The following is a 15,821-nucleotide window of genomic DNA, read 5'->3' as shown; positions in this document are numbered from 1 at the left end:
AAAATACTGCTTTTATTCAGGCCTGGCTAGTTGGTGTACTTTCCACAAATCGAGCACACCCAATGCAGGCTTCTTCGTTACATTTCATATTCTATCTAATAAGTTTTCACTCTAATCTACATGAGTTGTGTAGTTACGTGGTGTCATCCTTCTTGGCTCCTTTTCAGGCCCTCTGGCCAATGCCATTCTTTCCTCGTGGGTCTTCTCTGATGAAGTACCCTCACTTCTTTTATGCATATATGGCCACACGTTACCCAAAGACAACTTAAGGCAACTTTCTCTTGCCAACTTTCCATTGTTTCGTCCAGAAGGAGCATTTGTCCTTGATCAAAGGCAGCCTAGGTTAAACGTTAAACATAATTCCTGCCATGTACTGCATAAATGATAGTTGATTAAAGGGATGCTTAATTAAACACAGACAATACCTCTCCTTTTTGCAAGGGAAAGCGTATTCTACATTTACAAAGTGTATTCTAAATTTATTTGTCTATTTATGCACACACACTTGCACAGTGCTGCACTTAAGACTTCTTGGTGTCCAGTAAAGCGAAGCTGATGAGCAGGAGACCTGGAAGAACACCGAAACGCATCATTATGGAAGCTTCCAAAAGCACCGGGATCAGCAAGCACTTCTGGAATAACCCTACGTGGTGTATTTAGGGGGACAGCCGAATGTACGTGGGAGAAGCGCCTCACAACCACCTCAGAAACAGCCCCAACGAGAAGCCCACAGCCTGACGCGGAACCCACCTCAGGGCAGCCGTACCCCAACGGCCGCCCGCTGCGCACGGCGCGCGCGCGCGCGCTCCCTCCCACCCCTCCCACCCGCGCGTGCGCGCGCGCGCGCGCGCCTCCCCCTCTCCCTCCTTCCCCTCCCCGCCCCCGCCCCCGCCCCCTTCCCCCCCCTCCCTCCTCCCCCCTCCCCCCGCCCCCCCGCCCCGCGCCCGCAGCTGGCGAGCCGGGCGAGGAGGGCGGCTCGCGCCGCCGGCACGGCCCCGACGCCCGCGCGAGGTAAGCGGCGGCCGCCTCGCGCCGGGCGGTTGGGAGCCCAACGGCCGCCGCGCGCGCCCCCTCCTTCCCTCCCTCCCTCCCTCAACGGCCGCCCGCTCCTCACAACGGCCGCCCTCCCTCCCTCCTTCCCTCCCTCCTCACGGGCAGCCCCGCGGAGCCCCGCAGCCTCTTCCCGGCGCCCAGCCCTGCCTTCTCCCTTCCCTCCCCGCCTCGGGCCTGCCTCGCCGCCCGCGGCTCGGGCCTGGCCGCGGCCGCCTCCGCGATCGTGAGGCGGGGGGAGCGTCCCCGTGTGTCCCCCCCCCCCCCTCCCCCGCCTTACCCCCCGGCTCCTGAGGTGCGCGGCCGGCCTCGCCGCGGCCCCCCCGCCGTGAGAGGGGAGCTCGGCCGCGTTGGGACCCGCCGCCGAAGCGCTGTCACGGCCGCGGATGGCACTGGGCCGCGCTCGGAGGCCTCGCCTTTTCTTCCTGCCGCCCGAGTTTCGCCGGGGGGTCTCAGCCGCGGGGGTTCTGTCGCGGCAGGTCCCTCCCTGTGCGAGCCCTCTGCCGTGCAGGTGGGCCCCCCGCCCGGCTCGCCCCTGCTCGGAGGACTCCGCGGTGTGGGAGTTGTGCGTTTCTGCTTTCCCTTCTACTTCATGCGCCAAAACCTTGGGCTGCTGTTGCGTAGTTTGTTGTCGTCTTTCTTCTGGGTCTTCTTTCCGCGATCTGGCTTTTACCGGAGGGAACTTCTTCAGGGCAGAAACTGCCGGTTTTAGAGCGTCCGGTGAAGTCCTTGCTCTGCTGCAAAAAGTATTGGTAGGAAAGGAATGACTACTAAGGAGCCAGCTCTCTTTGTGGGTGGAGAGCGCATTTGTCAGTGCCCTGAGAAGCAATCCACCGAGGGAAGGATCGCATTTTCTGTTTTGGTCTTGAAAGTCTTTCTTGAGCGTCCCTGGTCATGTGGCTGAGAGTGACAGTGATGTCTGTACAGGGCTGGAAAAAAACAAGTAGGTTAGTTTTCTACAGTATGTGCGTCACGGTGTTTTCAAATTGTGAGAGTCAGTGGTGTGCTCTAAACTGAGAGAATCTAAGACCATAGACTCGTTCAGCAGCTATGTCTGTTGTTTTCATCCTGAGTGCAGTTTAAAGTGGCCGTACCACGTCCCTGACAGGCTGTGGCCAGTGGAAAACTGTCGGTTTGCCGAGTGTCATGTAATACCTCTTTCTCTATTGGTAAGGCATGCAAATTCTCTGACGTGCTTCTTAGGGAGAGACGGGGAAATGGCACTATGAGAGGTGCTATTAGAGATTTTTTTCCCTGTATGTGTTCTTTAATGCCATCTCAAATACGAGGCTCTGGTCATACAGCTTCTTTAAAGGAGAAAGGTAGAAGACAGCATTGGTGTCGATTTGAATGTAAGCATTATTTATCTTGTGTGTTTAGAAGTGTCTTCAGAAGACAGAGAATAAATGAAAATGGGGTGAAGGATGATTGTAAGTCTGAAAGAGTAGAAGAAGTTTACAGGTCTTTACCTCTTCTGTGTGGATAATTAATAATTATTAAAAGGAGTTTAGTAAGTGTCTTTCAGTTGTTAGAGAAAGGCCTGCGGTTGTCGATACTGGAAAGCAAACTGTAGTTGAAATGAAGTGAAAATATCTGCTCAGTGTTATACAACTGGTAATTATGAAGTTCCTGTTTGACCTTAAAATCTGTCAGATTTAATACCAGCTGAGTTAAAGTTTGAAAACTAATACAGTTTTGTTTTAGATTTTTTTTCTAGTCAGGCTGCCCTTGGCAAAAATTAATGGGTAATTCTTGACCTAAAAAGGTAATATGGAAGCTCCCAGCACTGAGTCTTCCAGCAAACTTAATTTTTAAAAGATATGATTGCATCTTTACGGAACAATTATTACTAATGCTGTAATACAACAATGGTCTCTTTGAATAAGAGATCTTAAAAGTTCCATAAGCCACAGATAGGTGTGAAGGATATGATTGACAGAATCTGTGGAGACTTGACTGAGAATCTCTGCTAGTTTTTAGACTCTTGTTCATGTTAACTGCTGCATCATTAACAGCATTTCAGAAGACATCATTTTCTCTAACGCCCAAGGCAAATAATCTCTAAAACACGACTTTCTAGGCTTTCTGTCTCTGAACTGTAGCATAAGTGGAATTAGAAGGCATGGTTATAGACAGTTGCTGATGTCCATAAAGTTCTGTAGTAGCAGCCACAAAACATTGTAGAATCCAGTGAGTTTATCTGCTGTTGCTGTGAGGCACGGGATTGACAGTACTCCCACTTTTTTGGACTATGAAAAAGAGCACCAAACTATTTTCTAGAAAAAGGCAAAATGCCAAGAAGCTTCTTTTTCAAATGGTACTAGATCTGCCACCTTTCAAAAAGTAAAAAGGTGAGGCTTAAGACAGCAAAACGCCAAAAATTTCTGGGCGTGGAAGTAAAATCTGAAAGGTTTTTAGTTTTCTTTTAAAATTGGTTATCAATTTTAAAATTGATAAGCATGAATCGCTAAGCATTGATAAACTTTAAGCGTTGTTTGAGGAGATGGGAATGGGTGGGAATGCTGAATTCAGAGCCTGAGAAGGAAGTTAATAAAGTGCTTATTGCATCTAAACACTATGTGAACGTTTTATGTTCTTCATAGGTGTCATGAAACATCTTGTTCATAAGCATATACATAAGGAATGCTCTTGGCACACCTTGATAAGTCACTTTGGCCCGAACATCGATTGCCTCTTGTAAAAACCTGTAAGTAAAATAAATGTAATTTGATTTGATAGTGCTTTGATGATTTGCTCTCTTATCGTAGTTAGCGTGCTCTGCCTCAGAAGGGGAAAAGAGAGTATCAGTTACCTTGTTTTGTAAAATGGGCAAATCTTTGGTTATGTTAACTGACACTGTAACAGCAGCTGGTAAGGACTCTGAAAGCTGAATCAATTATTGTGTTTTACAGAAATGGCAGCTCAGAAAAGGAAGTCTGCGTTAGTAGAGCCTTCTGCTAAACGTCCAAAGCTGGACAAGAACAGCAGACCATCATCAGCAAAGAAGGAAAAAGAGGTGTCAGATACAAAACATGTCTCAAATAAATCAAAGTCTAATCAGTGTGCCGCGCAGGAGAAAACTGTACTCAGAACCTCTGTCAAATCAAACAGGTCAGTGACAAAGCAATAAGTAATTATTCTACGTTATCGTCCTAAGCTGAATTAGTGCAGAAACGATCTAAAGACAGTGAATTTGAGTTAAAGATACAGTTAAAATAGTTAAATAGTACTAGTGGGAAGATCAGCCCTAAATCATTGTGTGGTATCTACTACATGATCTTTCTCTGGAACCATGTTAGTGTCTTCAAATCCAGAAGGACTTCATCCAAAAAGGCTTCTGAAGGGCAAAAAAGTCTAAGCTAATACTTCATTTAAAAGCCACAAGTGACAACAATTCAAAAACTGCTAGAAATGTTAGAAAGCATTCACGTGGGGTTCATAGTTCAGTCTTGCAATGCATAAAAAAAACATTAAGCAATACATGTAAGAATAACCAGGTGGAAGTGGTGTCTTTTTAGAAAGATTCCAGAGAAAATGATTCTCCTAAAAGCATTGAAGGTATAGATTGTGTTATTTAAAAAAAAAAAAGTCAGATGCAGAGGTTTTTAGGAATGAGAAAATTTTTATGACAAGTTGTACTTTCTGGATGCTGAAAAATAATTATTTGAATCTTTCAGTAACAACAGCAACGAACCTGAAGTAGGAATGCACATGACTACAAGATCATCGGGGTTCAACTCAAATAATAAACCAATACCTGACAAAAAAGACCAACAGCAGCCGAAATCTACAAAAAGCAAGGAGGTATGCCAGAAGAAATCTGTGCAAGAAATTCCTAAGTCAAAATGCGTAGCTGCTCCAAACGAGCCTGGTGCGAGGAGATCCCAGAGACTGCAGCAGTTCACACATGTAGAAGTACCAGCAAGATCCCGTCGTAATAGAGAAGTTAAAGAAGAAGAACCTTTGGAAGTCAAACAAAGTAGCCAGGCAAAAAAAAATGCACACAGTGTTACAGCAAAAGTAGTGAAACCTGCTGGAGCGAAAACAGAGCAGAAAAAGACAAAAACAAAGCCAAACAATGCAAATGAAGATAAAGAAATACATGTAGAAGTAACCAGCTCTCTGAAAGAGAAAAAGTGTAAAGCAGACAGCAAAACCGGTAATTCCAACAGCCTTCAACCCAGTGTTCAGGAGTCGTCACTGTGTCACGATGACAGTCTCAAGGAAGTTAAGAAAGACCAAATGGGCCCTGTATCTCCGAATCCTAGCAACACAAAGAAAGTGGAAGCAGATTCTCCTAAGCCAAATTCTAAGACAGTCACTAAGGAAAAGCAACAAATGCATCAGAACATAAAAACCAGTACAAAGCCAAACAAGGTTTCACAGCCATCTGTAAGTGAAGCAACTGTAGCTGATCAGCCAGAGAACGATGTAAAATCCAAAAGAGTAAGCATCCTGGAACTTTGTGAAGAAATTGCAGGTGAGATCGAATCAGATACAGTAGAGGTGAAAAAAGATTCCCCTAATGCTGAGTGCGGAAAACCAGAAGAAAAGCCTGCTCAAGTACAGCTGCAACAGAGTGAAACGCTTCCTCAGAAAGAACCTAGTCAAAGTACTCAATGCAAACGTTTTTTCCCTAGCAAAAAAGGAATGCCTGTCAAGTGTACTCTGAACGGTAGAAATAACTCCTCAAACAAGAACTCTAAATGGACCAAAATTAAATTACTGAAAGCAAATAACATGAAGCAAAGTAACTTGCATTCTGCAAATGCCCCCAAGCTTTCTTTGTTAAAAAATTACCCTGAAGTTTCAGAGGCAAGTCAAATAGCCCCAGAAGCACAGCTTTCTAAGGCACAAAGCAAGCCGTCCCTAACAAGACTCTTGGAGAATGAGAGTCCAGCTTGCGTGCAGGATAAATCAGACCCTTCATCTGAAAGAGCTGGAAGTAAAGAAGTGGCATTAGAAATAAAACAGCCTGCAAAAAGAGGTGCGGAAAACGGTTTATTGCGTAACTTGACAAAACATTTTTCTGAGCCGCGACCAGATGAGGTAAGCCATTTTAATTATGGTGGGTGGTGGGAGGGTGTTGTAAATCTGTTCTGTTTTCTGAGAATGCCATGCTCAGGAGGTTTGTCTCAGCAATCACTATTTTACAGTAACTTAAGATTTTTAGATTGTATTAAAGGTCCTGTTACTGGAGTGTTATCGTAGATGGGGTGACAGTAAACTGGAAAATTAATCCTAAATTCTGTAGTTAACTAAATGTTGATGGTTAAAGTTTCCTGCTGGAGGCAGAGGCTGTACAGATTCATATGGACACTTCTTGATGACTTAGGTTTGCGTGGTTATTCTGTTCTGAAAAGTCGTGTTAAAAGAAATGAGGAGGGAAAAATTTTTTCTCTACCTGAATCAGTTTCCATTACAAGTTAAGGTTCTAAAGGCAAAGGGGTTTTATGGAAAGTATTTTGCAACCTTATATATAAAATAAAAAATATTTTTAGCTAAATTAATATCACAAACTTTAGTATGGACTAGCTAATTAATTGCATTTTGTCTGCTTGAAATAATGTAATAGAAAAATTGGTGCTGTATTCAAGATGTTAATACTGAGTTAACTGAGTGGTTTCAGTAATAGGTTAGAGACATTAAGTGTCTCTGTTTTTTATTGAAATTTAATGTTTTCTGTTTTGTTTAGAGCTTTCAGTTATGTTTGGAATCAAGTCCAGAAAGCTCTCCCATAAAGTATCTTACAGCTCCTAAACCACCAAAACAAATAAAAAAAGAACCTGGAGAAAGTGAGCCACAAGGTAAACACTTACTAATAATTTCTCTTATTTTTCTGACCAGTTACACTGGAAGTATAATAAGCCTTCCTTTCAGAGGAATGATTCACAGAGTAAGGTACAGTTGGTGCAGAACTAAACTTTCAGGATTGGAACTTACAGACAAAAAAATCCCCTTTCATTTTCCATGTAATAAATGAATAAACGTTCACTTTTTCAATTGGATTCTTCTCTTGCATCTGTTTCTGTTAAGGATCCTCTGTTGGTTACCACTTCTTTCGAATAGGTATCTGCATTTTCTTCTCTACTTTATTCTACTTAATCTTGACCAAGTTATTAATTGAGTAATTGCCCTCCTGTTTTTATTAAGTAGTTTTCATTCTTTCAGCCTGTGAATGCTGTTAGTCAGACCTTGTGGTGCATGTGATGTGAATTTTTGACTCAAGTACATTTGACTAAGAATTACTATCAGTGGATCACTAGCAAATCTTCTCGTTAACTTTCCCCTTGACATTTCATCCTTTTGCTTTGTGTTCTTGTTTTGCTGGGTTTTGTTTTGTTTGGAAAACTGAACCTGATCTTGAGTGTACTGTTTAACTATTTAGTTCTACTAAATAGTTACAGCTTTACTGCCATTTTAAGGTATTTTTGCAGGACAAAATATACTGTTAGAGAATGTAAAAAAATGTTTTTTTTTCATTTGTCTATTCTGGATTGCTTCTTTTTTTCTTTCACTGTTACAGAGCACACTTCGGGTGGTGGCATTTATGATTCTGATACTATGTAGAGAGCTATTTCTATAGATGTATAACAGTTATAAACAGATTTAAACCCTGGTGTAGTTTCACTACTGCACTTCCTTAGCTGCTGGCACACTGTTCTGCAGAACTGACATGAAAATATTAAAGAAAATTGCGTGCTTTTTTAAGTATATGTGGCAAAACATATGAATACTGCCTCAAAGTTGCATCTCTTTATTGTTTATGAGCAAACTGCAGCATTGTCTTGAATATGTTTTCAAAAAAACACAATTTGTGTTATTTCATTTGCAACTATAAACTTTATAATGAGATTACAATCTTTGATTAATTGTAGGTTTGGCTCCCAAGCAGGTGACGCAAACTTCATCTACAAATCAAACTTCTGAAACTGAGAGCAGGTATAGTATTTCATACGTTATGAAATAAGTCACCTTCCGTAAAGTTACGTCAATTTTTATTACAGGACTGTTCACTTTTCTCCTAGCCTCAACTTCCAGTTTCAAATAAGCGACTTGCTTATAAAAAGGCTTCCATTTTGCCCAAGTAATTGGGTGTTTTTATTTAGTTAAGAAAATTATCAAGTGAGATATGTAACTGTGCACTAATTTTAAAAAGTAGAATTTTGCAATGTTGGGAAAATGTTTCTAATAGTCTGTTCCTCAAATCAGATGAAAACCAGAAAATATGGACGAGATTGCTACGTGATTTTCACTTACTAAATTATTTCAAGTGCTTCTGGAAGGGTTTTCCCTTCCAGAATAAATTCCCCTAATTTATTAAAATTAGGGTAGTCTTTTTTGTTTGTTTGTTTTAGGTAGCGAAGAGGGGACTTAATTTGGGATTATTTTGTGATTGCTGTTAAACTATGGTTCTTAAACGGTCACTTACAGACACTTAATGTTATTTCTACTATCAGTTCAAACTGACATTTTATACTTGATCATGTCACCTTTAGTTTTTGACTGTAGTTCTGTGACATAGTAAGGAGAATAATTTTTTCATACCTGAAGACTTGAACAGTAATATAGTTGGCACAGTAGTTAGTAAATTGCTGCTGTTCTCTATGTTCATAATGGAAACAAGAAAAAGATTCAGTTCATGTTCAGTACTCCATCCGAGACAAGATTAAGGATTCTGCCAAACCAACCCTTTTGTACCTGTTAAAAAAAATTCTACTGCTGTGGAATTTTACAGAAAACGAGTGTGAAGGTAGAAGTTAAAGGAAGGAATCTTCCTAGTTAAAGGAAGATTTTCAGATTTTTCTATAACTACTACAATAACTATTTTTTCATATTTTTATTCTTAACTTTAATAGTTCTATGGCATCTACTCAAATTTATTAACTTTATTAGCTGAACAAACCCGTATAGCCTTATTAATCTGTGTGTGCGTGTATATCTATATATATTAGTCTTCTGCGAGCTTTTTTACCCTGATTTCCATACGGTATTCTTGATTTATCCAAGGCTTAAACTATCATTCTATTTTGTGGTACTCCTGTCACAATGTTAAGAGTAACGTATATTATCTACAGCATAGCTCTTGGGGGGGGGCGGGGCTTAAAGTAGCTACTTATTGCAAATTTTGGGGCACGTGGCTAGAGAAAAAAAGATCTTGGATTTTCCAAGAAAAATGCTCTTGCACAGAAAATGCTCCTCTAAAATATCTGGGAAAAGGTGGTTTTGTTTTGTTCTGTTTTCAAAAAGTTAACTTAGTTAACTTGCTGCATGTGCTACAGCAGCAGCTACAGTTAAGTATTTGCCCTACATCCTTAGTTTGCTTAGAAATAGAATATGTAAATGTATGCTTTCAGTAGTTTTGTATGTTTTCTTCTGGTTATCTTCACAAGTTTTATCCAACCTTGGAATTGATGTTATCTTTCCCCCGAATTTAGTAGAAGGTTAATTTTGTTGTTGATTCTTTATAGTGCTTTCCAATGTTTCTTTCAGTTGTAACAAAGGGAGACTGAGCTGAGTGAGAAGATTGCACTAATATATATCCATTTATCCCTTAGGCCCTCTTCTTCCTCCCTCCCTCCTTCCCATCTCCCTTTACTGCCTGTAGTAAGAAGATAAGTTTGAATTGAGTTTGAGAGATTTATGACTTATGTTTTATATTGCCCAATTACGTTTGTGGGAACATTTGTATGGTTTGCTTTAGCAGCCTGATGTGTGATACCTGACACGAGAAACCTAAACCTTGTGTAGGAAACGTATAGCATTAGGCATCATCCTTCACGCTCTGAAAACTTCTCAGTTAATGCTTCTGTTAATGGATGTGAATAACCTACCCTACTTGATTATAATTTTTTGGGGGCAGTTACTAAAATAGTCTTGTAATTAAGCTAGTCATGAACTGTATTTTTGTTTAATCCTCTTATTTGCCTATTTTTCCAGTAGAATTGCAAACTGAAATATATAGGACTGTTTTGGGTAATTAACTTGGATTTGCATCTTGTTAAAGTTTAGTTATACTAATCACAAAGGCTTTAAGTGTCTAGGATGACACGTATAAGCAGTCCCTTTTTAACATGAAATATGTTTATATTTCAAGGGTTCCATTGACAAATCCTTCGTTAGCATCAAAGTGCAGTAACTTCCTACCATCTGAGGAACATATTCAAAAGCTAAAAGAAGCAGGAAAAGATGGCGATAAGCAGCTAATCATAGTAAGTAATAACCTTTTAGTAAGGTTTATGGTTTCTCAAACAAATTACTTTGGAATTAGCAGTGCTGTGTTTTTATGAACTAGTCTAAAAATCATTACTCATATATACTACTATTGCCATTGTAAATGATTTGTGAAAATTGAGCCTTTATTAAATTGTCATTCAATAGTTTGGAAAAATGGTGGCTGACTGTCTCATATTTAAAACTGATTCTTAAAAAATGCTCTTTTGGAAAAGACTGACTACAGTAAAAATCTGTTAGCTTTAGAGAGAATGAACTTGCCTTTACTTAGGTGCAAAATCTCTGTTTCTTAAAATTTCAGATGCATAAGGGGATTTGCATCTGGCAGATTGTGTACAAAATTAATATGAATGGATTTATTCTTGCATCAATCAAGTATACATTGTTCTGAGACAACCTTTTTGTCTTGGAACAAATGTATTTTCCTGTGAACGTGCTAATTTTCACCATGCTATTTAGGTAGCATAATGGTTTGGTTCTTTGTTCTCACCATTATGTGCCATTAGTTACCAAATGCAGGTATGTCTTTTAAAACAAGCAAATGCGAAATGAGAAGGAAGAGAGTGGTTTTTTTATCACAGAAAAGACAGTCATTTTTCTATCTTGTAGAATCATGCAGCTTCATAGTGAAACAATCGGAGAGTTCTGGTTTGTTTCATTTTGCTTTTATGTTGATTAACGTACCAGATAATCCTTGAGAAATTAAAAACTGGAGCTGGGAATCTAGAGCGGGAGGGGAAGCCAGGCTATGAGAAAGATGGACTCTTTAGGACACTTGTCAGTAAAATTACCCCTTTCATATAGACTTGGTGGTCTTGCTAAATTGCATTATTTTTCATGTAATGCATGGATTGTATATGTGAAAATATTGACCAAAATAGAACCAGCTCAACTCTGAATACTTTCTTGTATTCATACTTTAATATTTCAAAAGCAGAGCTTCTGAGAAGAAATTTGATAAGTATATCCTTGATTTGCCTAAATGATACAAATCTAGACACTTGAACGCCTACTCGCAAGATGATAAATGGTGTATATGAACAACATCTAACACTTACTAAGTAGTTCACCTATTGTTTCTTTTAAAAGTCATTTTACCAACAGAGTTAAAATGTGTGATTAAATACCTTAACTATATTAAAAGGACTGTAAGAGTATTCCTTTTCACTACAGTGGGGTTAACTTAATTTTTAGTCATACAGTAATAGAGCTTAACTGAACAGTAGCCTAGGACCCTTGACAAGAAGAAATATCTTACTTGCTGCTTAGCTACTGAGGAAAGAACTTTTTTTTTTTTAACCAGGTATTCAACAGTAAAAGTTCTAAGTTTTCTAACCTAACAGCAGTTTAGAATATAAAGAATGGTTACCTATGAAGAACACTAGGAAAAATGGGAGAGACCTAGTTTCTTGTTTTCTGTGTGTATTTCTGGAAAATGCAAGCAAGCAGCATATTGCATTTTTAAATGTGAAAGTAACAGCTTCATAATGTCTAATATGTTTCAACACTTCACACAAATCAAATTCACTGAGTTTGAAGTAGGCTTTTTATTCTGTTGAAAGGGCATTTTGGTAATGCCTGTAGTTCACTTTACCAAGAGACCATTAGGAAAGGTAGTGCTCTGATATTCTTTTACCTGGGGGGAAAACTGATTTTAGCATTGTCAAAACATATAGGGGATCTCAAATATTTGATATGTCACTTTGTAAACCACTTTCCTTGACGTTAGTTACTGTGGTGACAAGACATATGTCAAGTTATGTCAGGAATAGTTTGTGCTAGCTTCTGGAGGGAAAAGAAGCACTAAATGTCTTCTGAAGTACCAGACTTTGTTCATACAAATACCCAAAAGAATGGGATTAAATCTGTCTAATAAGATATGGTACTTTTTGAAAGTAATAGTTCTGTTTTGCATATCCATGGTGAATTTCATAAATGTTGATGCTGAATGGCTCTGAGGGGGGTTGTTTTTTGTTTTGGTTTGGTTTTGGAGACACTTTCAAAGGTGCTTATGTGCTTCTGTAATGATCGTCTAAGAACAGACAACCGATTCATTTGGTTCAAAAGCTGCTAGCTGTTCATGTTGAAATTTCCCCTATACAGAAAACAGGCTTACTCTACACAGCCAGATCAGTGAAACTAGCATTTAGAGTGTTGGTAAAAGAAAAAAGTATAGTTAATAGTTAGAAACCTTTTTTCTTTGAATTTTCTAATGAGAGGTATTAAGAGAAGCAGTCTCATTCCTCTTTAATTTGAGCAAAGATGGGAAAAAAATCATTATTGTATTCTTAGCGGGGAATCACAGAATGGCTGGGGTTCGAAGACATCTTGTTCCAAGGACCCCCTGCCCATGGGCAGGGACACCTCCCACCAGACCAGGCTGCCCAAAGCCCCATCCAGCCTGGCCATGAACACCTCCAGGGATGGGGCATCCACAGCTTCTCTGGAACATTTAACTCAAACTTTATTATACGTTTAAAAAAAAAGTCTGAAAGGTTCAGTTTTGGGGTCTCTACTATGAGATCTGATTTCCTGGGTATTTTATCAATCCAGTCCCTATTAACATGTGTACAAAACTTTTTTTCTTTCTAAATATCTGAAAGGTTAGGGTTTGGAGCGGAGTTGGGCCTAGTTTAACTCCCCACAATACCTATCTTTGTTGTTTCACTATTTCTTTCTTTAATAAACTTCCCTAGTCTCCTTTGTTTAAGTTTGACATCTGTCCTTTTAATTGTCTCTACAGTATCTGAAGGCTCAGAGTCTGAGATGGTAAAAATATTGCCTGTGTATTCTAACCTTTTTATTTCCTGAGATACCTTTAGGGAGGTGTTACTTAGGGTAAAGCTAGTCTTTGTTTTCCATAATATGCTTTATTTTTTATATTCAGTCCTTAAGGATGTATAATACCTTCCTCCTTTTCCCATATCGTAGCTTTAAGGAATAGATTTGTTTTCTATTTTTCTGAAGTTACAGAATCCTTAACAAGCTTCTGGGCTGTATGACTGCAAGAAGTAAAACTATATAACTTGCAGTTGTAGAAGTACTTAGTAGCTGTTCTTTCACCATTCTCTTTCTTGCTACACATCATACAGTTATCTAAGCAGCTTTCAAACATTAAATTACCGTCACTGTAAAGAGGCAGAACTAAGACAATGTGTTGTTTGTGTTCTTCAGATTTGCTTGCTCTTACACATCTTAAAAAGCAAGGCTCTTCTGAGTGTGGCACTTAAGCTGAAAAAAAAGGAGGCATTTAATGTTGCAACAACCTTTGTAAAAGTATAAAAAATAAAAAAATATATAAAAAAAATATTATAAAAAAAATAGGCAACAGTGGTACTCAGAGTGATGTCCAAAGATTTAGGTTCTGACCTAGGAGAGTATAATCTGTTCTTCAGGAGGAAATTCAGATTGAGGTCTAAAATATGTTATGTTCCAAATCCTTTACTTGGTGTTTCAAGAAATAGTCTGTTCTGAATGTTTGTGGACTATACTCTCACACTTAATTTAAGTAATAGGTGTATAGTTAGTAGGTTGACAGGTTAAGTGAAATGCCGAACTGTAATATAGAGTAGTGCACTAAAATTATTTTTTTTCCAAGTACTTGAATCTAATGTGCAAATGTGAGAAACTGAATATGAAATTATCTGTTCCTTTAACTTCTGAAACTGAAAGAAGTCCAAATATGCAAAGCATATGTTTTCAGTTTTTCTAAGATGAGATTTGTTGCTTTGAAAATAAAGCTAGTCTTTTGAAAATGATACTCAACAGTTTTAGGGAAGATCATGTAAAAAGATTGAACAGTGAAAACAAATCACTGACATGATAAAAAGATAGTATAGAGTTGTAGAGACTTCTCTGCCTTTCTAAAGGTCTGACTGAGTTAATGTCTGGATGGGAGCAAGTGTTAAGAAATGTAGGTCTTTATGAATATCAGCAAACGCATGGATCAGGAGGGCTTGATGAAAGATGCTTTTGATTCCGGGGTTTGAGTTGGTGCTATATGTAGAAGGGGGGTGTAGGCTAATTCAGTGTACACACTTGGGTATCATACTTGAATTGTTGCCTACTGACATTTCGTTTAAACTTAGCATAGTTTCTTATTTGACTGAAACAGATAATATATAAATAAAATGTTTTAATTTAAATTGAAAGCACAATCCTTGATGGAAATAATAAAGGAAGTGTAAAAGTGATTTCTTAGAGCCTGAAGAAAGTTGCATAAGAAGCATTTAAAATTGCAGCTTTCTTCCTTAAACTAGTACAGTCTGGTTCGCAATTTCTCTGAAGAAGTGGAGAATGATTCAGGGACAATGTTTTGTTGCTCATGTTAGTTAAATACTGTCTCTTGTTCTTTCCTGTAGTCCCAGTAAGAACATGACCAGGGAGGGAGTTTAGTAGAGACGAGAGAAGTCACTCTTCCTTACTTACTTCTCACATAAATCTTACCCTTTGGGACAGCTCCTTCCTTAGTGGAGCAGGAGCGGTCATCCTCTCCTACTGTCACTCCTTCCTGTTTCAGCTCCAGCACAGAAGCCCAGCCTTCTCTAGCAAATTCACGTGGCTTGTGTTCAGTGTCCTTGGTCCTGAGAGTTTCTGAGAGAATGTTTCATAAGGTTAGCTGCTACAGGAACTGAAGCAGCAAGGCTACTAGCATTGGAACACACTCTGTAATATACTTATGTTCTTACATGGGTCGAGAATGAATTGATCATCCTTAGTAAATATTGTGCAGATTTGTTGCTTAACTTTGTATTTTTCCCTATTGCTCTAGCTAATGACTAATGACATCATTTCATGATGGATAATGACCCCTCCATTTTCATTTTTTTTCCAAGTCTATTAAATCAGGTATATAACAATTCTGAAAGTTTCAAGTTGGCTAAAGTAGCTTTTCAGAGAGATGGGTATTACTAATTTTTTTTCTTTGTCATTGTTGTTGTAAATTCCATATGCCGCAGTTCATTTCAAAGTGAAACTTGTTTCTGAGTTGGGTCATGTCTTCTGATCCTCCTGGTCAGCAAGGGGATCCACACGTCAGCTTCTGTCTTGAATGCATCTTTCGTTGAAATAGCATTCTTTGACATTTTCGTTTTCTGTGGAGAGCCCAAAAATCTTTGTGTTGTTCCTTCCTGCTCTTCTCCATTGTATTTCCTTTCCAGCCTGCCTGTTTTTATGGCTGGGTTTTATTCTTTGCTCTATGAGAAGGCAAGAGGAAAAAGTAATCTTCCTCTGAAACACACTAGGTAATAAAGAAGGAGTTGACCTAATCTGTGCCTGAAGAGAGAAAAATAAAAAAAAGGGCCCCTTTTTGTCTACTACAGAGGCACCAAATGCCTTTTTTGCTTGCAGGGCTCCTTATTCCACATATGGAGGATCAGCAGACATGCACCTTCTCAAAGAAGATATTGGTAAGACTTTTCTTTGTCTAACACAGAATTAAGAAAAACTTCTGGAGATTAAGACAACATTGTTGCAATGTTTGATTACAGTTAGCCGTGAAACAGTGGATCTTGGATAATCTGTGCCTACATTAATTA

General features: G+C 39.1%; 2 protein-coding genes across 4 annotated transcripts in view; one reads left to right on the top strand and one right to left on the bottom strand.

The window, feature by feature from the left end:
- Nucleotides 1-487: 487 nt before the first annotated feature.
- LOC118256772 (uncharacterized) lies at nucleotides 488-3,042 on the bottom strand. The gene is made up of 3 exons (XM_035564011.2): nucleotides 3,003-3,042; nucleotides 1,331-1,938; nucleotides 488-568 (listed from the first exon to the last, which is right to left on the bottom strand). Exons 1-3 carry the CDS (start codon nucleotides 3,040-3,042, stop codon nucleotides 488-490), a joined length of 729 nt encoding a protein of 242 aa, XP_035419904.2.
- ESCO1 (establishment of sister chromatid cohesion N-acetyltransferase 1) overlaps nucleotides 928-15,821 on the top strand; it is a 33,946-nt gene continuing 19,052 nt past the window's right edge. For all 3 annotated transcript variants that reach the window (XR_004781357.2, XR_004781356.2, XM_035564101.2), the window contains exons 1-7: nucleotides 928-1,011; nucleotides 3,654-3,757; nucleotides 3,963-4,161; nucleotides 4,728-6,099; nucleotides 6,746-6,857; nucleotides 7,929-7,992; nucleotides 10,148-10,262. Coding sequence is in view for 1 of the 3 variants with exons in the window: in XM_035564101.2 (XP_035419994.1) it covers nucleotides 3,965-4,161; nucleotides 4,728-6,099; nucleotides 6,746-6,857; nucleotides 7,929-7,992; nucleotides 10,148-10,262 (1,860 nt within the window). In the remaining 2 variants the exon portion in view is untranslated. The remainder of the gene's footprint in view (nucleotides 1,012-3,653; nucleotides 3,758-3,962; nucleotides 4,162-4,727; nucleotides 6,100-6,745; nucleotides 6,858-7,928; nucleotides 7,993-10,147; nucleotides 10,263-15,821) is intronic.

This window comes from Cygnus atratus, chromosome 2 (genome assembly GCF_013377495.2).
Source record: "Cygnus atratus isolate AKBS03 ecotype Queensland, Australia chromosome 2, CAtr_DNAZoo_HiC_assembly, whole genome shotgun sequence".
NCBI classification, from domain to species: domain Eukaryota; kingdom Metazoa; phylum Chordata; class Aves; order Anseriformes; family Anatidae; genus Cygnus; species Cygnus atratus.
Note: the sequence above shows the minus strand (reverse complement) of the source record. Positions and strands in the feature narration are given on the sequence as shown.

What these genes read in the sequence shown, in the direction of transcription:
- LOC118256772 (XM_035564011.2), bottom strand. Translation starts at nt 3,042, where the DNA reads ATGAACAAGAGTCTAAAAACTAGCAGAGATTCTCAGTCAA. An exon ending in TAGCAGAGATTCTCAGTCAA is followed by an intron (nt 1,939 to 3,002) that starts GTCTCCACAGAT and finishes CCACATGACCAG; the next exon opens with GGACGCTCAAGAAAGACTTT. An exon ending in CGCACCTCAGGAGCCGGGGG is followed by an intron (nt 569 to 1,330) that starts GTAAGGCGGGGG and finishes GTGTTCTTCCAG; the next exon opens with GTCTCCTGCTCATCAGCTTC.